General features: G+C 36.0%; 1 protein-coding gene across 1 annotated transcript in view; it reads right to left on the bottom strand.

The window, feature by feature from the left end:
- Nucleotides 1–1,328: 1,328 nt before the first annotated feature.
- The window catches only part of LOC105384823, a 41,758-nt gene continuing 27,049 nt past the window's right edge, over nt 1,329–16,037 (bottom strand). Inside the window, exons 4-5 of the mRNA XM_038110952.2 lie at nt 3,542–3,746; nt 1,329–2,630 (exon numbers count right to left, since the gene is read on the bottom strand). Of these exons, the coding sequence (XP_037966880.2) occupies nt 1,954–2,630; nt 3,542–3,746 (882 nt within the window). The 3' untranslated portion in view covers nt 1,329–1,953. The remainder of the gene's footprint in view (nt 2,631–3,541; nt 3,747–16,037) is intronic.

Below are 16,037 nucleotides of genomic sequence, written 5' to 3'. Positions count from 1 at the left end.
GATTATGTAATGTTGTTAAATTCGTACAAAAATAATTTAGTGTCCACAGTCCACTGCCAAGTATGCCGACTGGGTTTATAAGCCTGGAACTACGTTTCTAGATTCCGTGCTCCTAACCGCTGCAACTTCCACTTTGCGCGTAAAACAGTAGTAAAGAAACCGCGTATATCCTATAATAATCCAACGACACGTTTACTTACGAATTATCGATTATCCACGGCGATCCGTCATTAAATAACCCGTCATTTGTCATTAAGTCCAGCCGCGCCGTGAAGACGGAAATCTGTGTTTGTCATTAGCTAGATACTCTAGAGTACCTAGACTACCTAGGTACAGTCAGCTACATAAGTAGCTATACACTTTGTCAATCTTTAACCGCCTATCAATTCATTGAAACATTGACGGTTCCTCAGTTTGACAAGGTACACATAAGTGTATAGCTACTTATGCAGCTGACCGTACTTCATTACTTCTTTTCCTTGCCAAGCCCATTCAATTACGCCATTGATAAGTTTAATGTGGACAGTAATCAATCATACATTACCTAGGTAACAGAGCACTCTGGGCAGACAGGTTTTGTCACCGTCGTAAGTGGATTAGCAGTCAGATCTATAGTCAGTTTCTGACGGTTCAGGCTGAGTAGGACTTTTTCACAAGCACCTACACATAAACACGATACGAACGTCGCGTCATGCCACTCTCTCCCATTGAACACCTACTGCGTGTGGGAATGACACTTTATATGACGTGATGTCGTATCGTATCGTGGTTGTGTGTGGGACCCCTGAAGTAGACAATTGATCGGAGAGGCTCTATTGCGTGTCCAGTTGTTCACCCCATTGGCACTATAATATTGGTGCCTTAAATTGGTATAGATTTGAATGACGTAGATTTTAAGGTAAATAAAAGTGCTTGATAGTTTAACTATTTGGTTTATTTATTGTGCTGTCCAAATAAACAACTAAAAGTGATTATGTACTTACTGGGTACTTAATTACAAATAATCTCATATTTTATTTACACTTTTAAGTAAGTACGTTAGTACCTACTGGGATATAGCTTACCTATTTATATTTTAGTTAGCGAACTGAATAAATATATATACCTTATACGGCGTAAGTTATGTAATGCAATCTATGCACTTACTTATGAATTACATACAAACTGTATACACACGCCCTTATTCATAAAAAAGTTACTGAACGGATTAACTATTGAACTGTTCTGTCCCTCTCTGACAGAGAACAATTTGTTCTTTGACAGAGAGTGACAAAACAGTTCAATAGCTAATCCGTCCAGTAACTTTTTTATGAATAAGGGGGTTATAATTTTCTTAGTTGAAAGAATGAAGCTTCACTTAATCTATTCAATAACTAATGATAATGAAACATTATTGAAGAAACGTATATTTTCAGGAGAATATTTTGACGGTATCACAGAGTTATATATTACACATTTTATTACATCTACTTACCTAAAAAGCTGTTTACTAAGAAAATATTTATACAAATGTTTTAATATCTACTTTAGATTATTTACATTTAAATAATGTACAGGTCCGCTTCTACTAATAACTATTCGACACATAAAGTAACAATAATGGATATCAAACTCAAAATGAATAGGTAGGTACATACATAATAGGTACCTACATATTATTACAAAAGTACTAGACTGGCGTTTTCAGGGGTTAAGGTATATGCAGCTGTGGCCAATGAAATACCTATGGATAAAGGCTGTGGCCAATTAAATACCTACTTATGGATATAGTGTGAATTTAAACCGTATGTTAATAACTACTTTCTAAATACATGTAAGTAAATACACTTATTCATCCCTGATTTTCTTAACTACCTGTATGGCGTTCTAAATAGGTAATTAAATACGGCTTTTTAGGTTTAAGTTGCTCTTTTTATATCTATAAATGTTAATTTTCATATCTTTCAGGTGTGACTAGTTTCCAGCCTTGATTTCCGAGGTGGCTGACTCTACAAACCCATCATTCGAGACGCTTTGCCCCGAGCAGTAACTGGCTGGTGAACTTCTATTGCTGTCTTTACCTTGTCTCTGGTAATCGACCATAGACCCGCTGGGTTGCCGAAGGAAGTTTTGGAACGCAACCGGACTGGATGGCACGATTTTGTCCGGTTTTTTCAGGAGCTCCTCTATGGAGTATGGGTTTTTCTTTTTTTCTTTTTCTAGCGGCGTTTTGCGTTCTGTGTCGTCTGTTTCCGGTCTGTCTGTACTGTCATCGCTGGCCTCAACTGAAATGTGTTCTGAATGTTCAGATTTGACGTCTTCCGGTTGTATTCTGTTGAGTAAGTCACTGTGAAGTGTAAGAGCGTATGGGGAGAATTTAGCGTCGTGGTAGGGCATCATTATTCTCTGCCATGGAGACACGGGGTATGGCTTCAGTAGACCCTGAGCTTGCACCTGATTGGCTAAGAGCCAGGAGGTGGCCAGGCGCCTGTCGTAGAGGTGTTGAGGGTCGGAGGAGGTCGGCGGTGGGACTCTGACCCCTGAGTGTGCGAAGTAAGGGTTGTTTTGCTGTGGCAACGTCGGCGGCATCGGGGACTTTAGAGACATGTAGTCCATGACGTTGGTTGGCAGCTCAGGCGGGGGGTACGGTTCTGAAATAAAGAAAAGAGTGGTTTAAAAACAATGGATTACGAAATAAGTGCCTAGTTAACGCTACGGTAGTAAGAAGAAAGGGTAAAAGTATGTTAAGGGATCAGTAGAGGTAGATCACTGAATATCATCATAAATTAAAACTGTCAGTATCACTGCTTGATGAAAGCTTCCAAGTAACTAATCTATGATAAGATAATATTTATTTTAATAGTCTATTTACTGTGGTTCAGGCATAATACCTAGGTAGTTAGTGTAGAAAAGTACCTACTTCAAATCAAAAACTTACTAAGCACCCATAAAAAAATATTGAAACACACTATAGACCACTAGATAGCCATAATTTTTCCTAAATTTAAATTTAATGAACATAAAATTCACCCATAAAAGTTGACCACCTACAGCGACAATATTTTGTCACCAACGTAATTAATTAACAAGAAACTTTGTCGTCTATTTTGGTATAATTAAATAACTATTTAGTAGAACTTCCTCACACCTGTCTGTTGAAGAACTGGCTACAGAATGTATGTCGGTCGGTTCGTCCAACTTTGATATGTTTTGCTTTGTTTTGGAATTTGGATAATTTACGTCCTTTGTGTTTGTTGGCCACTCTTGGCGTTTATTTACATTTTATGAGTTCTTGTTGAGGTTTCCGTTTTACTGATTCGGATATTAATAAAAGCATTAAATAAGTGATTCAAAAGAATACCAAGTATTGCATTAAGAAACTTTTTGAAGATTAATGCCTCGCTTTATTTAAACCTTTCAAAGCAAACTAAAGGGCAGATTTTACGTTGCCGACACAAAACACATATTACTGCAACCTAATAACTGGCTGATGACAACAACCAAATATTTGTCCTTTTGTTCTAAAAAGTTCCGCCACCAAAGAGTCCATAAACCTCCTTACCATGCGCACTCCTTGGTCCCTCATCCTCGCTCCACGCCAGGCCGCTGTTCCTCAGAATACGGTTGACCGACGACACAGACGGGATGGAGTGCGGCTCACAGACCCTCGCGCTGAGCAGTCGCTCCCTGATCTCCCACGCAAACATGCCCGGGTTCTCTTGTTTCAGTCGCAGGATCTTCTTCACGACTGTTGGAGTTGCCACTTGCTGGAAAGAGAGAGAAGATTGACTTAGTAACTAATTACCTATGTGTAGGGAAATAATGAGGAAGTCCAGTAAGTACCTACATTGTGATACGGGCGGAAAGTTGGTGATTATAGAAGAGTTACCCCAGTGTTAGCACGATTATGGTACTATCATGATCTGCTAGTCGAGAATCATACGTCAATTTTCAGTTTCAGCAGGAGACTTGGGGTGCACGATAGGAGCCCACCCGAGTGACATATCTACTAATCTACTAATGTATTTTATACATTTACTTGCACTCTTTCAGTGGCAGTCAGCGAATGACTGGCTAATTCCTCCACAACGAGCCAATGAGAAGAATGTAACAGGCATTTAGATAGATAAATACATTGAGTAGAAGCTGAATAGCTGAGGTTAAAGCTATTAGAATTAGCTGATGAAAAACGAGTTCTTATAGCTTTGACGTCACCATAAAAACATCGTACAAAAGTATTGCTATTCTAGACTGCTCAGCCAATGACCTAGATGAAACTAAGTACTTATAAATAATGCAATATTAATGTCAAACTAATTATGAAATTTACCTACTGCAAAAACACAATAACATAAGCAGATGCAAGGTTGACAGTTAATGTGTACCGTTAAAGATATATTAACTTAGTACCAGAAAAGCACTTTATTTACCTTTAATGTATTTTTAATAAGTCTGTTGCTTGCTTTTATAAATACTTATAGCTTTACGTATGAAGTAGATGGTTGAAACAGTCCGTTACTACCCTAGGCCTTGAGCTTGACTCGTGTAAGATAAGTATCATGTGTATATTTATATTGTATAGGTATATATTAATATTTCGGTTAAGTACTCAAAATAGACCATCTCCTATCGTGAAAGCCTTAAGCACTACCAATCACTTTTTGGTAAAAAATGCTGCTAGCATTAAGTTCGCATTTGTACCAAACCAAAATATTTTGTGCATAAAGAATTTAATAATTATTATAATACGATTCTATCCTTTCTAAACTATCCAATTGATCAATAATGACTCATTCTCCATGAATTCTTATTGAAGTAGATGTGAAATAGCTTAGTTGTAGTTGATAGACTTCGTAACAATAGTAACCGAACATTAACCAGTCGAATAAAGATTCGTAGACTCCTCGTTAGATTTTTATTAACGTGCTTACTCTGCTTATTTATGTAAAACATAATGTTAATATAATAAATATCATGCTTAACACCTACCATATCAAAGTCAACACAGACATGTAGGTAAGTACCTACCTACACTACATTGTACATACTCTCTCATTTCCCATAAGACTCCATTACCTCTTTGGAATTTTTCATTACCTTTTATATCTTTCAGGTTACTCATACAACGTAGCAATATTGTTGGCGAAATGAAAATAGTGAGCGTGCGAACCAACAGATGGCACCAGTAATGACTTAGTACCCGGACTAACCTCAATTTGCGACCGTTACGTTCAAAACGCAGCTTTATTCATCGGTGTTAAAGACTGTCATCGAAGCATGGTCAAGCTTGGAAGTTGTAAGTAAAGGCTTTTCTCATTAGTAGTGGTAGAGTGGTCATATCGATATTGGAAGCGCCGTCACTATCTATGTAATGATGGTGTATAAATAAGTAAATGTTTGCTCAGGTCGTTATGAGTGTATTTGAATACATATTTCGTCAATATTTGCACTGGTTCCATGATAGATCGGAACGGAAAATGAAGTTTCAAATCGCCGTAACTGAATAGTCGATTTCAAAACTAACTACTTAGTTCAACCTTTGTTATGAACTAAAGAAAGCTTTTTACTTTTATACTGTATGTAATAATGATTCAACAAAGCTTACACAATATTATGACAGGCACATTTATAGACCCGTAAAGTAATAATTACTGGCCACCGCGCACAGACCGCGTCCTTTTAAAAAGAAAAAGTTGGCGCCAAAATGAACCGTTCAATAGGGTATCGAGGGCTTCTAATGGCGTAATTACTGGTTTGCTGGTAAAATTGACGCCTTATGCTCAAAAAGGGATACTTTACCACACCTTATAGCGAAGCCTACTATTTACACATTATCTTTGACAGGCTGCTTAAGAGTGCTATAATTATTTTCTAAAAGCTTGCGTGCGTGTTTGGTCTTAACTTTTGGGTGAAAAAATCAAATTCTGATAATGGATTTCGATTCTGGATGCGCGTAATTATTAAATTGTATATTGATTCTATCGGAGGCGTGAGCAAGTGTGATTGAGAATTGAGGAAGTTGAAAAAAGTGATGGATTCTAGAATAGGTGGTGTGACGTGTGGTTTTTTTGTAGAGCATCTGTTTATTTTTTTAAGCTCTGTAGCACTTTGCGTCACGCGAACTCCTGAGGAAGTTCTGTATCACCAACACCTTTAAATCATTTGGCGTCGCTTATTATACTGGCCTTCGTTTGCACTCATCTGTCATTACGATTAAGTTCAATATAATAATCACAGTGCTAATTATGATTGAATTAACGTCGATTCATAAAGAAACGATTAAGTTTCTCTACAACATTAATAACTTCCTAGTAGCACCTTATTACGGTTCGCAAAAACGGTCGCAGGCTAGAGCACCTGCCTCTATATTAGTCGCGGAGAAACGTCAAGTCCCTCGAATTAATATCGAATCAATCCCGCATTATGGGCAGCGGGTCGCACGCCCGGACAAATCATCTTTCACCCCATCAGGAAGGTGGAAAGTCTAATAGAAATCCACCGGTAATAAGCAAGGCTAATCGTCCACGCGCTGGACAGTTACCGCCATGTTGTATCGTAGCGGGCGCAAAAACCTATATTGGATGTGTCAAGGTATGATTGATGCGCGCGCGCAGCAAAAAGCGAGTGAACGGAACGGGCCGTGACGCGCTGCGGAGAATGCCGTGGACATCGCTACCGCGGTACGCGTGATGAGAACGTGCCTAACAGGATCTCGGAGCTCGGAATAATTATAGGACGATAGTCTGTGACGCCCCGGAGATATGCTATAAGGGCGCCATTTTTTAATATATCCTAGGAAACTGGTCGCTGATCGAGACGACATCTATACATCATACATTAAAGATATATAGATGGAGCTTTAAGTATATTTTATATAACGCAGCACCCGTCAACTGAAGTCAGTTTCGTAATCGTATGCTTGCGATGTTTCGCAGTAAGTACTTAGATATCTACTAACTATACCCATATCGAAAATGTTCACAGAATATACGATTAAGCTCATGAGATTTGGAACAAGCTGGTTTCATTATATATCAATTCGTGGATAATTAACACACCAGCTTCCTGTAGTAATGTAGTGGCCAGGACAAGTGGAGGGTGTCCCACGCTACATAGTATATGCGAAGCATATAAGAATGAGGGAAACGTTAATATATTTTGTTTGATTGTTTCCAATTCTATTAGGTTTTCCAACTGATGATTACGTTATAAGGAGGCACTCTTTTTGCCAGTTTTGCAGGTGTATGGCATTCGTTTAATTTTGATTTCGTGGTGTTTTATATTATAAGATCAATCTGTAAAAATTAATGCAATATTTCCAATTGCATTAATTTTCCTAATGTTAGGGCATCATTTTGTGGCCCTATAAATAATATTATCAAAACACTGTGCAAATATAAATACATGGACGCTCCACGATTACCCATTTTATTATTTAATTCGTACGTAATTATTTTCAAAAAAGTACCTACGCACAGGAAATATTCAGGAATTATAATCCATCTGGACATTATTAAAGCCGTATCTAGCCATAATGGGGGTATAATTAAAATTTTCTGGAACATAAAACGATACAAAAGTATGAATCAAGGCAATCAGCGGAAGGATTAAGCCAATTTGCAGACTTTTTGCTTTATATAGGGCATTACAGAACATCTGGCCTGGGATATGATTGCTGGATACACTCTAAGTTTATTTTTTGTTTTACTTAATGTGGCTTTTATTCTACGTAAGTTATTAGTCTGTGTACGCGGGCTCTAACATCATCATCATAAGCCAATAATCATCCACTGCTGGACATAGGCCTCTCCCAAGGAGCACATATCCCAAGGAGTCTTAACATACTTAGTCTTAATTTGTTTTTTAGGGAATATCGGTACTTGTCAGGTAAGAGTAAATTTTGCAAAAGTTTCATGAAGAGAATATGACTGTATCTTTCTGGCTTATAATTTTATCATAACTTAAGTCTCAATGTCTGTCACCAGTACCCGGTGTATATCTATCAGCTGTATGTTCAAATAATCGCGGTGAGCACTCAATTGGAGCCGTTTTGAATAGTAGGCAGCCTACAGCAGATAAAAGCCGACATATCAACTGTAATTTCCAATATGTTTTATGGACCAGCTTTACGGTATTAAGAGCCGCGTAATATTATGGACAATATAATCCTCAGTGAGCCCACCATAAAGGGAATATTATCGGTGCAAATCCCGCAGCCCGCTTCAAAATCCTAAGCGGCCAGACAACGCGCTATAAATTTTGAATATCGAAAACTAGTGCATTGACAACTGTTTTTTTTACTCCTCTTTTCGTTTTTCATTTCATTTTATGCCAGGATTATTGAGATGTTGTACTGAGCTGTCTTTTAGTTGAAGCTTTGCGTTTTTCAAATATTTATTACTCTTTATAAATAGGTTTATGGTATGATATCTTCATAGAAGATTACATAAACTTTTAGTCCTTTATTTTTTTTATTAAGACTAAGTGTATTTGTCCAATAGTGGGAAAATAGAGTACTTTAAAAAAAAGTTGTGTAAATATTTTTTCTTGCTTTTCAGTAAAACAAAATACTTAATTAAGTGCTACACAAAAAACATGTTAAATTTTATATCCGCCAGACATGTCCTTGTAATAATGACCCCTGTACACAGAACGCTCTTGTAGATAACAAAACTGATAGAGTTCTAGCTTTAAATTGTGAAAATATAGCATTAACACTTGGCCTTAACAAACAGTGTTAAGGGTTATATTTGCGTGGCTCTAGGGCAAAATAAAGTTTGTGTTGATACTGCTGACAGGTGTCGCTTGCTCCCATGACCTGTCCGTTGACCAATCACGTCATTACGGTTACAAATTACCATCGATTCGACCTCAGATTGTGGGCACCGAAAAGACCTAATTATTTGAAATTTGGAACGATGCGACAGCTTTTGTTTTTGAGATATCCAGATCGATTTGGGTGAAAAATTAACGTTTTAGTAGAATTAAGTTGACCGGTAAAGTTCCTTGATAAAGGTTTTTTGGTTTTGTGTTCTTTAATGGGTTGTTGGTTAAATTTTATCTTTATGGCTTTCTGTTGCTATACAACATGAATAAAAATGTCCAAGGTACCTAGGTACTTCATATGTATTGCTATCTTGCAAAGAGAATAGTATCTTTTGGTGTAATTCAAGGCTAAATTTTAGGACCTCTCCAGTGTACTTACACTTTTTTTAATAGGGCTAACCAATGGTTCCAACTTTGTCAGATGCGAATTTCTGGAAGATTGTATTAGTTTACAAGAAGACCATAATATTATATTCCACGAGTTTGGTCTCGCTATCAATTTTTCTACCATTTATAGTTTATCATATTTTGCATGCATATCATGAACAGATCAAACTCCCATGTACTGTAATGTTGTCTGGTAAATAAATAATAGCATTTGTCGCACTTCAGTGTTACCAACTTGCGCAATTAAACACGACAGTGTTGCCAACTTTTGAATATTTAATGTTTATTGTTTGACATAGCTGTTAATGTCGCATTGGCATGTCAAACAAGCAATAGATTATTATCGGTATTTTCAATAATAAGCACATGGGTACAAAATAATGCATTCCAGTTCACGTGAATATCATGCTATTGATATGTTTCGAAGCCTTGTTATAATTACTTATTTAAGGTAATAGGTATTAAGTACAATTATACATATATATACGGTCAGCCGGTATAAAATTTAAACTGAAATATATATATATATATATATATATAGCCGGTATAAAATTTATACTGATATATATATATATATATAATATATATATATATATATATATATATATATATATATATATATTGCTTTGGCCACAAATTACTTGTGGTTTTATCAGTTTTTTTGTTTTTATTGAAATAGTTTTATTGTCACATGTTGTGTTGTTAGTTAGTAGATATACAGGGTGGCCCAAAGAGTGACGTCCAAAGGAAAATGTTTGATTCCTTAGGTCAAGGGGTAGCCAAATCACCCCCATGTATGTTCAGCAATTTTTAGTAGTTTAGGAGTTATGTTTTTTTTTTAACTAATTTTCTATGAAAATCGACCTCAGTGATCAATTATGTTTTATTATTTTTTTGGATAACTTTTTTAAATTATTTTTTATTTTTGTGTCATCCTCTTAAGTTGTTCTTTTAACCATAAAAGTTTCAGCTTCCTAGATGTAATGTAAGTTAGTTATTTTTATGTCGAAAGTTCAAATTATATCATCGAGCTAGACTGCTCTGAATTTTCTACTTGAAATTAAAAATTGATATATATATATATATAAATGTATATATATAAAGTAATTGGAATATATATATATATATATATATGTATATATCAGTATATTTTATTCACCTTTGATACTAACCTATCAACACATTGTACTAACAACACAACATGTGACAATAAAACTTTATTTCAATAAAAACAAAAAAAATTGATAAAACCACAAGTAATTTGTGGCCAAAGCAATAAATCGGTTAAATCAATCCCCAAACACTAAAATAAACCCTTTCGTCAAAAAGTATCTCAATTAATATTCAATAATAACCCGATTACATTCTCACCCACACTCGACCAATGTTCACGATTATTCAAATAAAAACAACCCTTCAAGTTCCGAATTAACATCCTCGTACGAATTAAAATATACCCCTAATTTCTGAACGGAGGGTCAGCGCGACACCATTTATTCTAATAACATGTTAATACGTCCAATACTATCGGAGGGTTGCTTTTTACCTGTACGTGGTTTTTGAACGTTTCTTCCCGCTATCTCTATTCGATCTTTCGTTCGGGAATTTAGAACATGGTTGGGTAATTTTGAGTATTTTGTTTTTTTTTATGTAAAAAAGTAAAAGTTACTTACTAAACGACATGAAAGTTTTCAGAATGTATCAGTTTCACAATTTCCTTGTAGGATTTGTAAGTAATCTTTATCTTCTAAGGGCAGATTTTTCAATAGTAACATTAAAGTTATCTGAGGAGTCATTATGATGCTGTCGCATCTGAATTTTTGTGTTAGACAGTAACGGCTACAATTTATTCCTCAGAAAACATTTATCTGACCATTTAAAAATCAGCCCTAAATGTGAAAAAACAATTAAAATACAAGAAGTCACTCATAGAACTTACTTTTGCTACGAAATTGAGACCGCGTTGATGTCTAATGTACTAAAAAAGTATCACGCTACGAGATTTCCATTTAAAACATTCTATACTGAGATTTTTATAAAAGAAAACGTGAACAGCAACAAATTAAAATATCAATGATCATAACCCAACCTTAAAACCCAAAAAGGCCATTCAAAATTTCAACTGTGAAAGCGGCCAATATGGCCCTTAACGCTTCTGCGGCGGCGAACTACTAATTATGTTCATATGGCCATAAACGAGTGGCCATAGATCATAAAGGCCATAACTTGCTCAATCGTAAACTCTGATAGCATATTTAGTTTATCTGAGAGTTTGTGAAGCGTTAGCTAGACCGTACGTAGGTAGCTAAGCGCTACCACCTTTCGAGGAAAGTTATGGAAGGAGGTTGATTGGAAGAAATTTTGGCGATAAGTACGCCTTTGTCTACATATTTATTTATTTCATTTTTATCGGTGGTATTTCGGTCTGTCGTTTGAAAATATAAAACGTAATTACTATCGCTTTAGAAAAGCTTCATCAAACTGAATATGATTGTTGTACAGAAGACCCGCTATGTGATATTGAGGAACCCAAGAATATTGTGCAATATTTTTCACGAGACATCAAGAATGAAGATGCTTCTAAGAATGGGACGAGCATTAAGATATTATGCTAAATTCTTTGCGATTTTGAAGCTGAGGTTTAAAGGCGGGGCACTTTGTAAGTATTATAATTATAAGTGTAACATGCAAAACAACACCAAAAGTTTTACTTCATTCTAGAGATATTACAGATAACCTAAGCACTGACAATGACTGACTGTCCTCTGTCAAGAAAAGCGTTACAAACACACAAATAAGTAATCTAATGTCATCGAGTAGACCGCAGGGCGTCCCACGCCTTACTAACTTGTTTTTGGTAGTCGACACTATAAGTAATAAAATGGTTACCTTGCCTCTGTGTCAAAAAGGCGTAAATGAAATAGCCTATTAGCCAATAGGCGAGAAATGGGCGTAACCTACTAGATAATGATGTTGGTAAGTTTTATTACCTATGTTAATATGACATGTCTTATTGTTGATGCTCATTTGCCGAGGATATATTATAAGATACTGCTTAAAGGTTTCATAGACATGTCTATGAATAAACTAATTTTCATAGCAGGAAAACCTTAAGTGCAATATTTAAAAGAATCCAAGGCAATGGGAAGCTTTTTATAATTTTACATTTTTAAATCAGCAATTTTTGTTATACTTCACGAATTTAAGTGCAGGTTTTTTCAATCTAATGTTACGTTCTGATGCTATTTTTATATTAAGTCGATAGAAGCAGACAAATTTAAAGCATTTAATCGTTTAAGGACAACCTCTGTAAAGGACACTAGACCGTTTAAAATATCATTCACGCCTATTATTCGATATAAAACATCGAAGTAACCGAGACATCTCAAAACCGGGTGTTTCGACTTCGTATGAGTTACCTCCTTGCTGTGCCATGACAACTAGCGGGGAGCGATTTTGTTAGTGATAGATAACACTATATAACGTGGGTAGGTATTATTATCCCTTAGACTGGGCAGAACCGCAAATAGGGCTTTTTGACTAAACCGCTAAAAAGTAGTTAAGCGTGCTACAGCTATATGTGTCTGTGGATGCCTGACTTTATGCAGAAATCATAATAATAATTAAATAATTATGTCACTTGTTTCATAATAATGACCACTAGAGGCGCTGCCTTGTATAAGTAAGCATAAGCAAACTTCCTATTTATAGGTTTATCTTTTTACGTAGATTCTCACTGCTTATCTCATTAGCACATCAGTGGCCCAGTTCTGGGCATGTATTATTTAGCGACTTTGTTGGTTTGTCGTCGACACGATAAGAAGAGGAAGTGAGAATCTACGCAAATTTGTAGGTATGGCGTTAACGCACGAGATAGGGGCCCTATCGCGAAGTCAAAACAAAGTAACATCTAGGAAGTAATTAGTGTTAAAATGAATCCGAAAATTGTTGTCAAACAAGTTCGCGATAGGGGGCCAGGTTTAAAAACGCTGGTCTCTTGTCGTCACGGCAGTCGCCGACACACGAATTGACGCGGCAATCAGCGGTAATTATAACCTATAAAATGAATCCGCTTTCGGCTTCTTGAGCCTTCCTTTAGACACGGTCTTGGGTTCGTTGCGCGCCGCGGTTATTTGAACATGTTTATGTTACACGTACAGGCTTGGCCATCTTCTAAGCGTGTCAGTGATAAACATAATAATATAAAGAATGACAAATCAGTGACAAACATAATAATATAAAGAAAGATAATTTTTTGTCATAGTAGAGTAATGAAAACGTTAGCCATGTAAATTAGTTGTTGTCAGTGGCTCATTTCCCTGCACTGACAACAACTACTTGATGCACATATTATATACTACTACTCTGATACAAATATTTCCTATATACAAGGTATAAACCTATAAAAGCTAAAAGTGAAACTGCGTCATCTATTGGTCAAACTGAAAACAGGTTAATTGATAGATTCCTTTGGTTTTAGCTTATTTTTCAGCCGAACTGTAAAATATTACAATGAAAATCCCACTGAAGCCGGTAAGTTTGATTTGAACTGCATGTCTATCGCTTATTCTGAGGAACGAACCACTCCAGCCAGCACTCTACATTCACATTCGTAACGCATATAAAACATAAATTCTACGTCCACAAACGGATGCCGCCACCAAAAATTGATTACAACAAAATACAACGAAATCACCGAATTCATTTATTGGCGCTATTATGCGGGAACACTTAATTTGACTCCTAATCAACTCGCATCGGTGTATCTCGATTGCTCGATTGTAGTCGGACATAATCGGAATTGAAATATCGATTTTAATAACGCACGAAATTGGCCGTGAGGTCATTTCTAAACGTAAGACGGGTTTGACCGAATTCGGGTTAATTGTTCAGATATAGGGGATTTTGCAAACAAAACCGTTTTAATTGGTTATTTTTTTTATGTTTTACCTTAGAGTACTGCTAATGGTTGTTTTTACTGTGGTTCAGAGGTAATGGAAAGAAGCAGTGGCTGAAGGTTAAATTGGCAATAAAACTATAAAGATGAAGCGTGTTCATCCTACATGAATCCACCATCCAAATAACATTCATCACGATTTTAATTCTTTCAATTATCCCTTATTTCTATAGAACATTTTTATATTGTGATCTGTTTCTACAGGGTGTTGGAAAAAGGGTATACTAAGCCGAAACCAGCATGTGCAGCATGTTATATCTAAGCCCGAATCTGAAATCAGAATTTCAAAATTCGCGAAAAAAAAAATCATTCTACCTACATAGTAAAAAGTTACGTGACCAACTAAGTTTCTATGGAAAATAAATATTTTTTTTCGCGAATTTTCAAATTCTGATTTCAGATTCGGGCTTTATATCAGCTTTTGCAACATCCAGGCTTGCTGCTCCAATTTACACAGAGCTAGGCTGGCGAAGCTCATATATTATATATGTACAAAGGTTCTACTCTAGAGAGCAACGTACAGAAGCTTCACCCCTCTCAGAAAAGAATACAATATATTGAGCCATTCTTAAAATTACAGGACAAATAGTTACAAATAACAGTCTTCTTCTTGAAACCGATATGACAAACACTAAGGCTGGTCTGGGTTTTGTCACCATAGAACAAAGTGGACTCGGGTTTGGTTAACATCAATGTACATAAAACTTCAAACAAATTGTAGTTTCTAATAATATTTGCAAAGCCCAGTATTGATACTAAATAAATAAATAAATATGTGGGAACATCCCACACACGGCCATCCGACCCCAAGCTAGGCAGAGCTTGTATTATGGATATCGGACAGCTGATATATCTACACAAATACATAGATAAATATTAGAATTCAAATTAAAATCCGCCCAACTTCTTATTGCCCGTTTACTATTCGTATCGAACCCGAAGCTTTATTGCGGCAAAAACGTAACTGTAACAAACATCAACACTAACAAATACCAAATAAGAACCGACACAGAGCGGGGTTTAGCACCGCGACCAATCACAACCGTGGGAAACGCAAATCCATCGACAATTTCGATATTTTTTTAACCACAGACAATTTTACCGCTAGCGAAAAATACGTATAAATGCTCCACACAAATTGGTAAGGCAATTATAAGAGATACGCCTTTAGATTAATTTCGTGGCTAATAGTCCAGAAGCCAGGTCTTTCTTAATTTACCTTGAAAACGCTTTGGTTTAATGGTTCGTGTAGTTCTGTGAACACATATTCTGTAGCGCAGGTTATTGGGGTACGCATTTGTTTCACTGTACTTAACGGTTTTTGTGGAAGGCTGCTCTTTGAAAACGCCGATAATTGATTTTCAAAAGCCTTCTTGAAAAAATTGGATTTCAGTTGGGCACGAATAGATGCGTAGTAGGTACCTGTTATTATTTAATAAGCTTTCAGTGTTTAACTACTGTTCATACACAATTGATTATTTATTTATTACATTATATACCTCCTTATTATGTTTCAATGTATCTGCAGTTGAAACTAAAATGATACGCCGCTTTGAGGGAAAATAAAGATTGTCCGTTAAAGTCCTATTTACAGGGTGTCCTTAAAATATCTGATGAGAGATTCCGTTTAGTGCAAAGAATTAGGAGGATTATTTATTTATTTATTAGATTAAGATAAATTTTAGAGCTTTAAACGATTAAAAAGCTTAGAGAGATAGGATTCATACAAAGTTAAGTTTGCTCGAAAACTGAAAGTCTAGGTCTCTGGGTCTCAGGAGGTTATGAAAATGTACATTCACTTAAGAGTCCTATATACTCAGAATATAATGTACTTATATACATCTTGATAATTACATACAATCTGGATCTTTCATTCGCTACGCGTATT

This window comes from Plutella xylostella, chromosome 28 (assembly GCF_932276165.1).
Source record: "Plutella xylostella chromosome 28, ilPluXylo3.1, whole genome shotgun sequence".
Taxonomy (NCBI): domain Eukaryota; kingdom Metazoa; phylum Arthropoda; class Insecta; order Lepidoptera; family Plutellidae; genus Plutella; species Plutella xylostella.
Note: the sequence above shows the minus strand (reverse complement) of the source record. Positions and strands in the feature narration are given on the sequence as shown.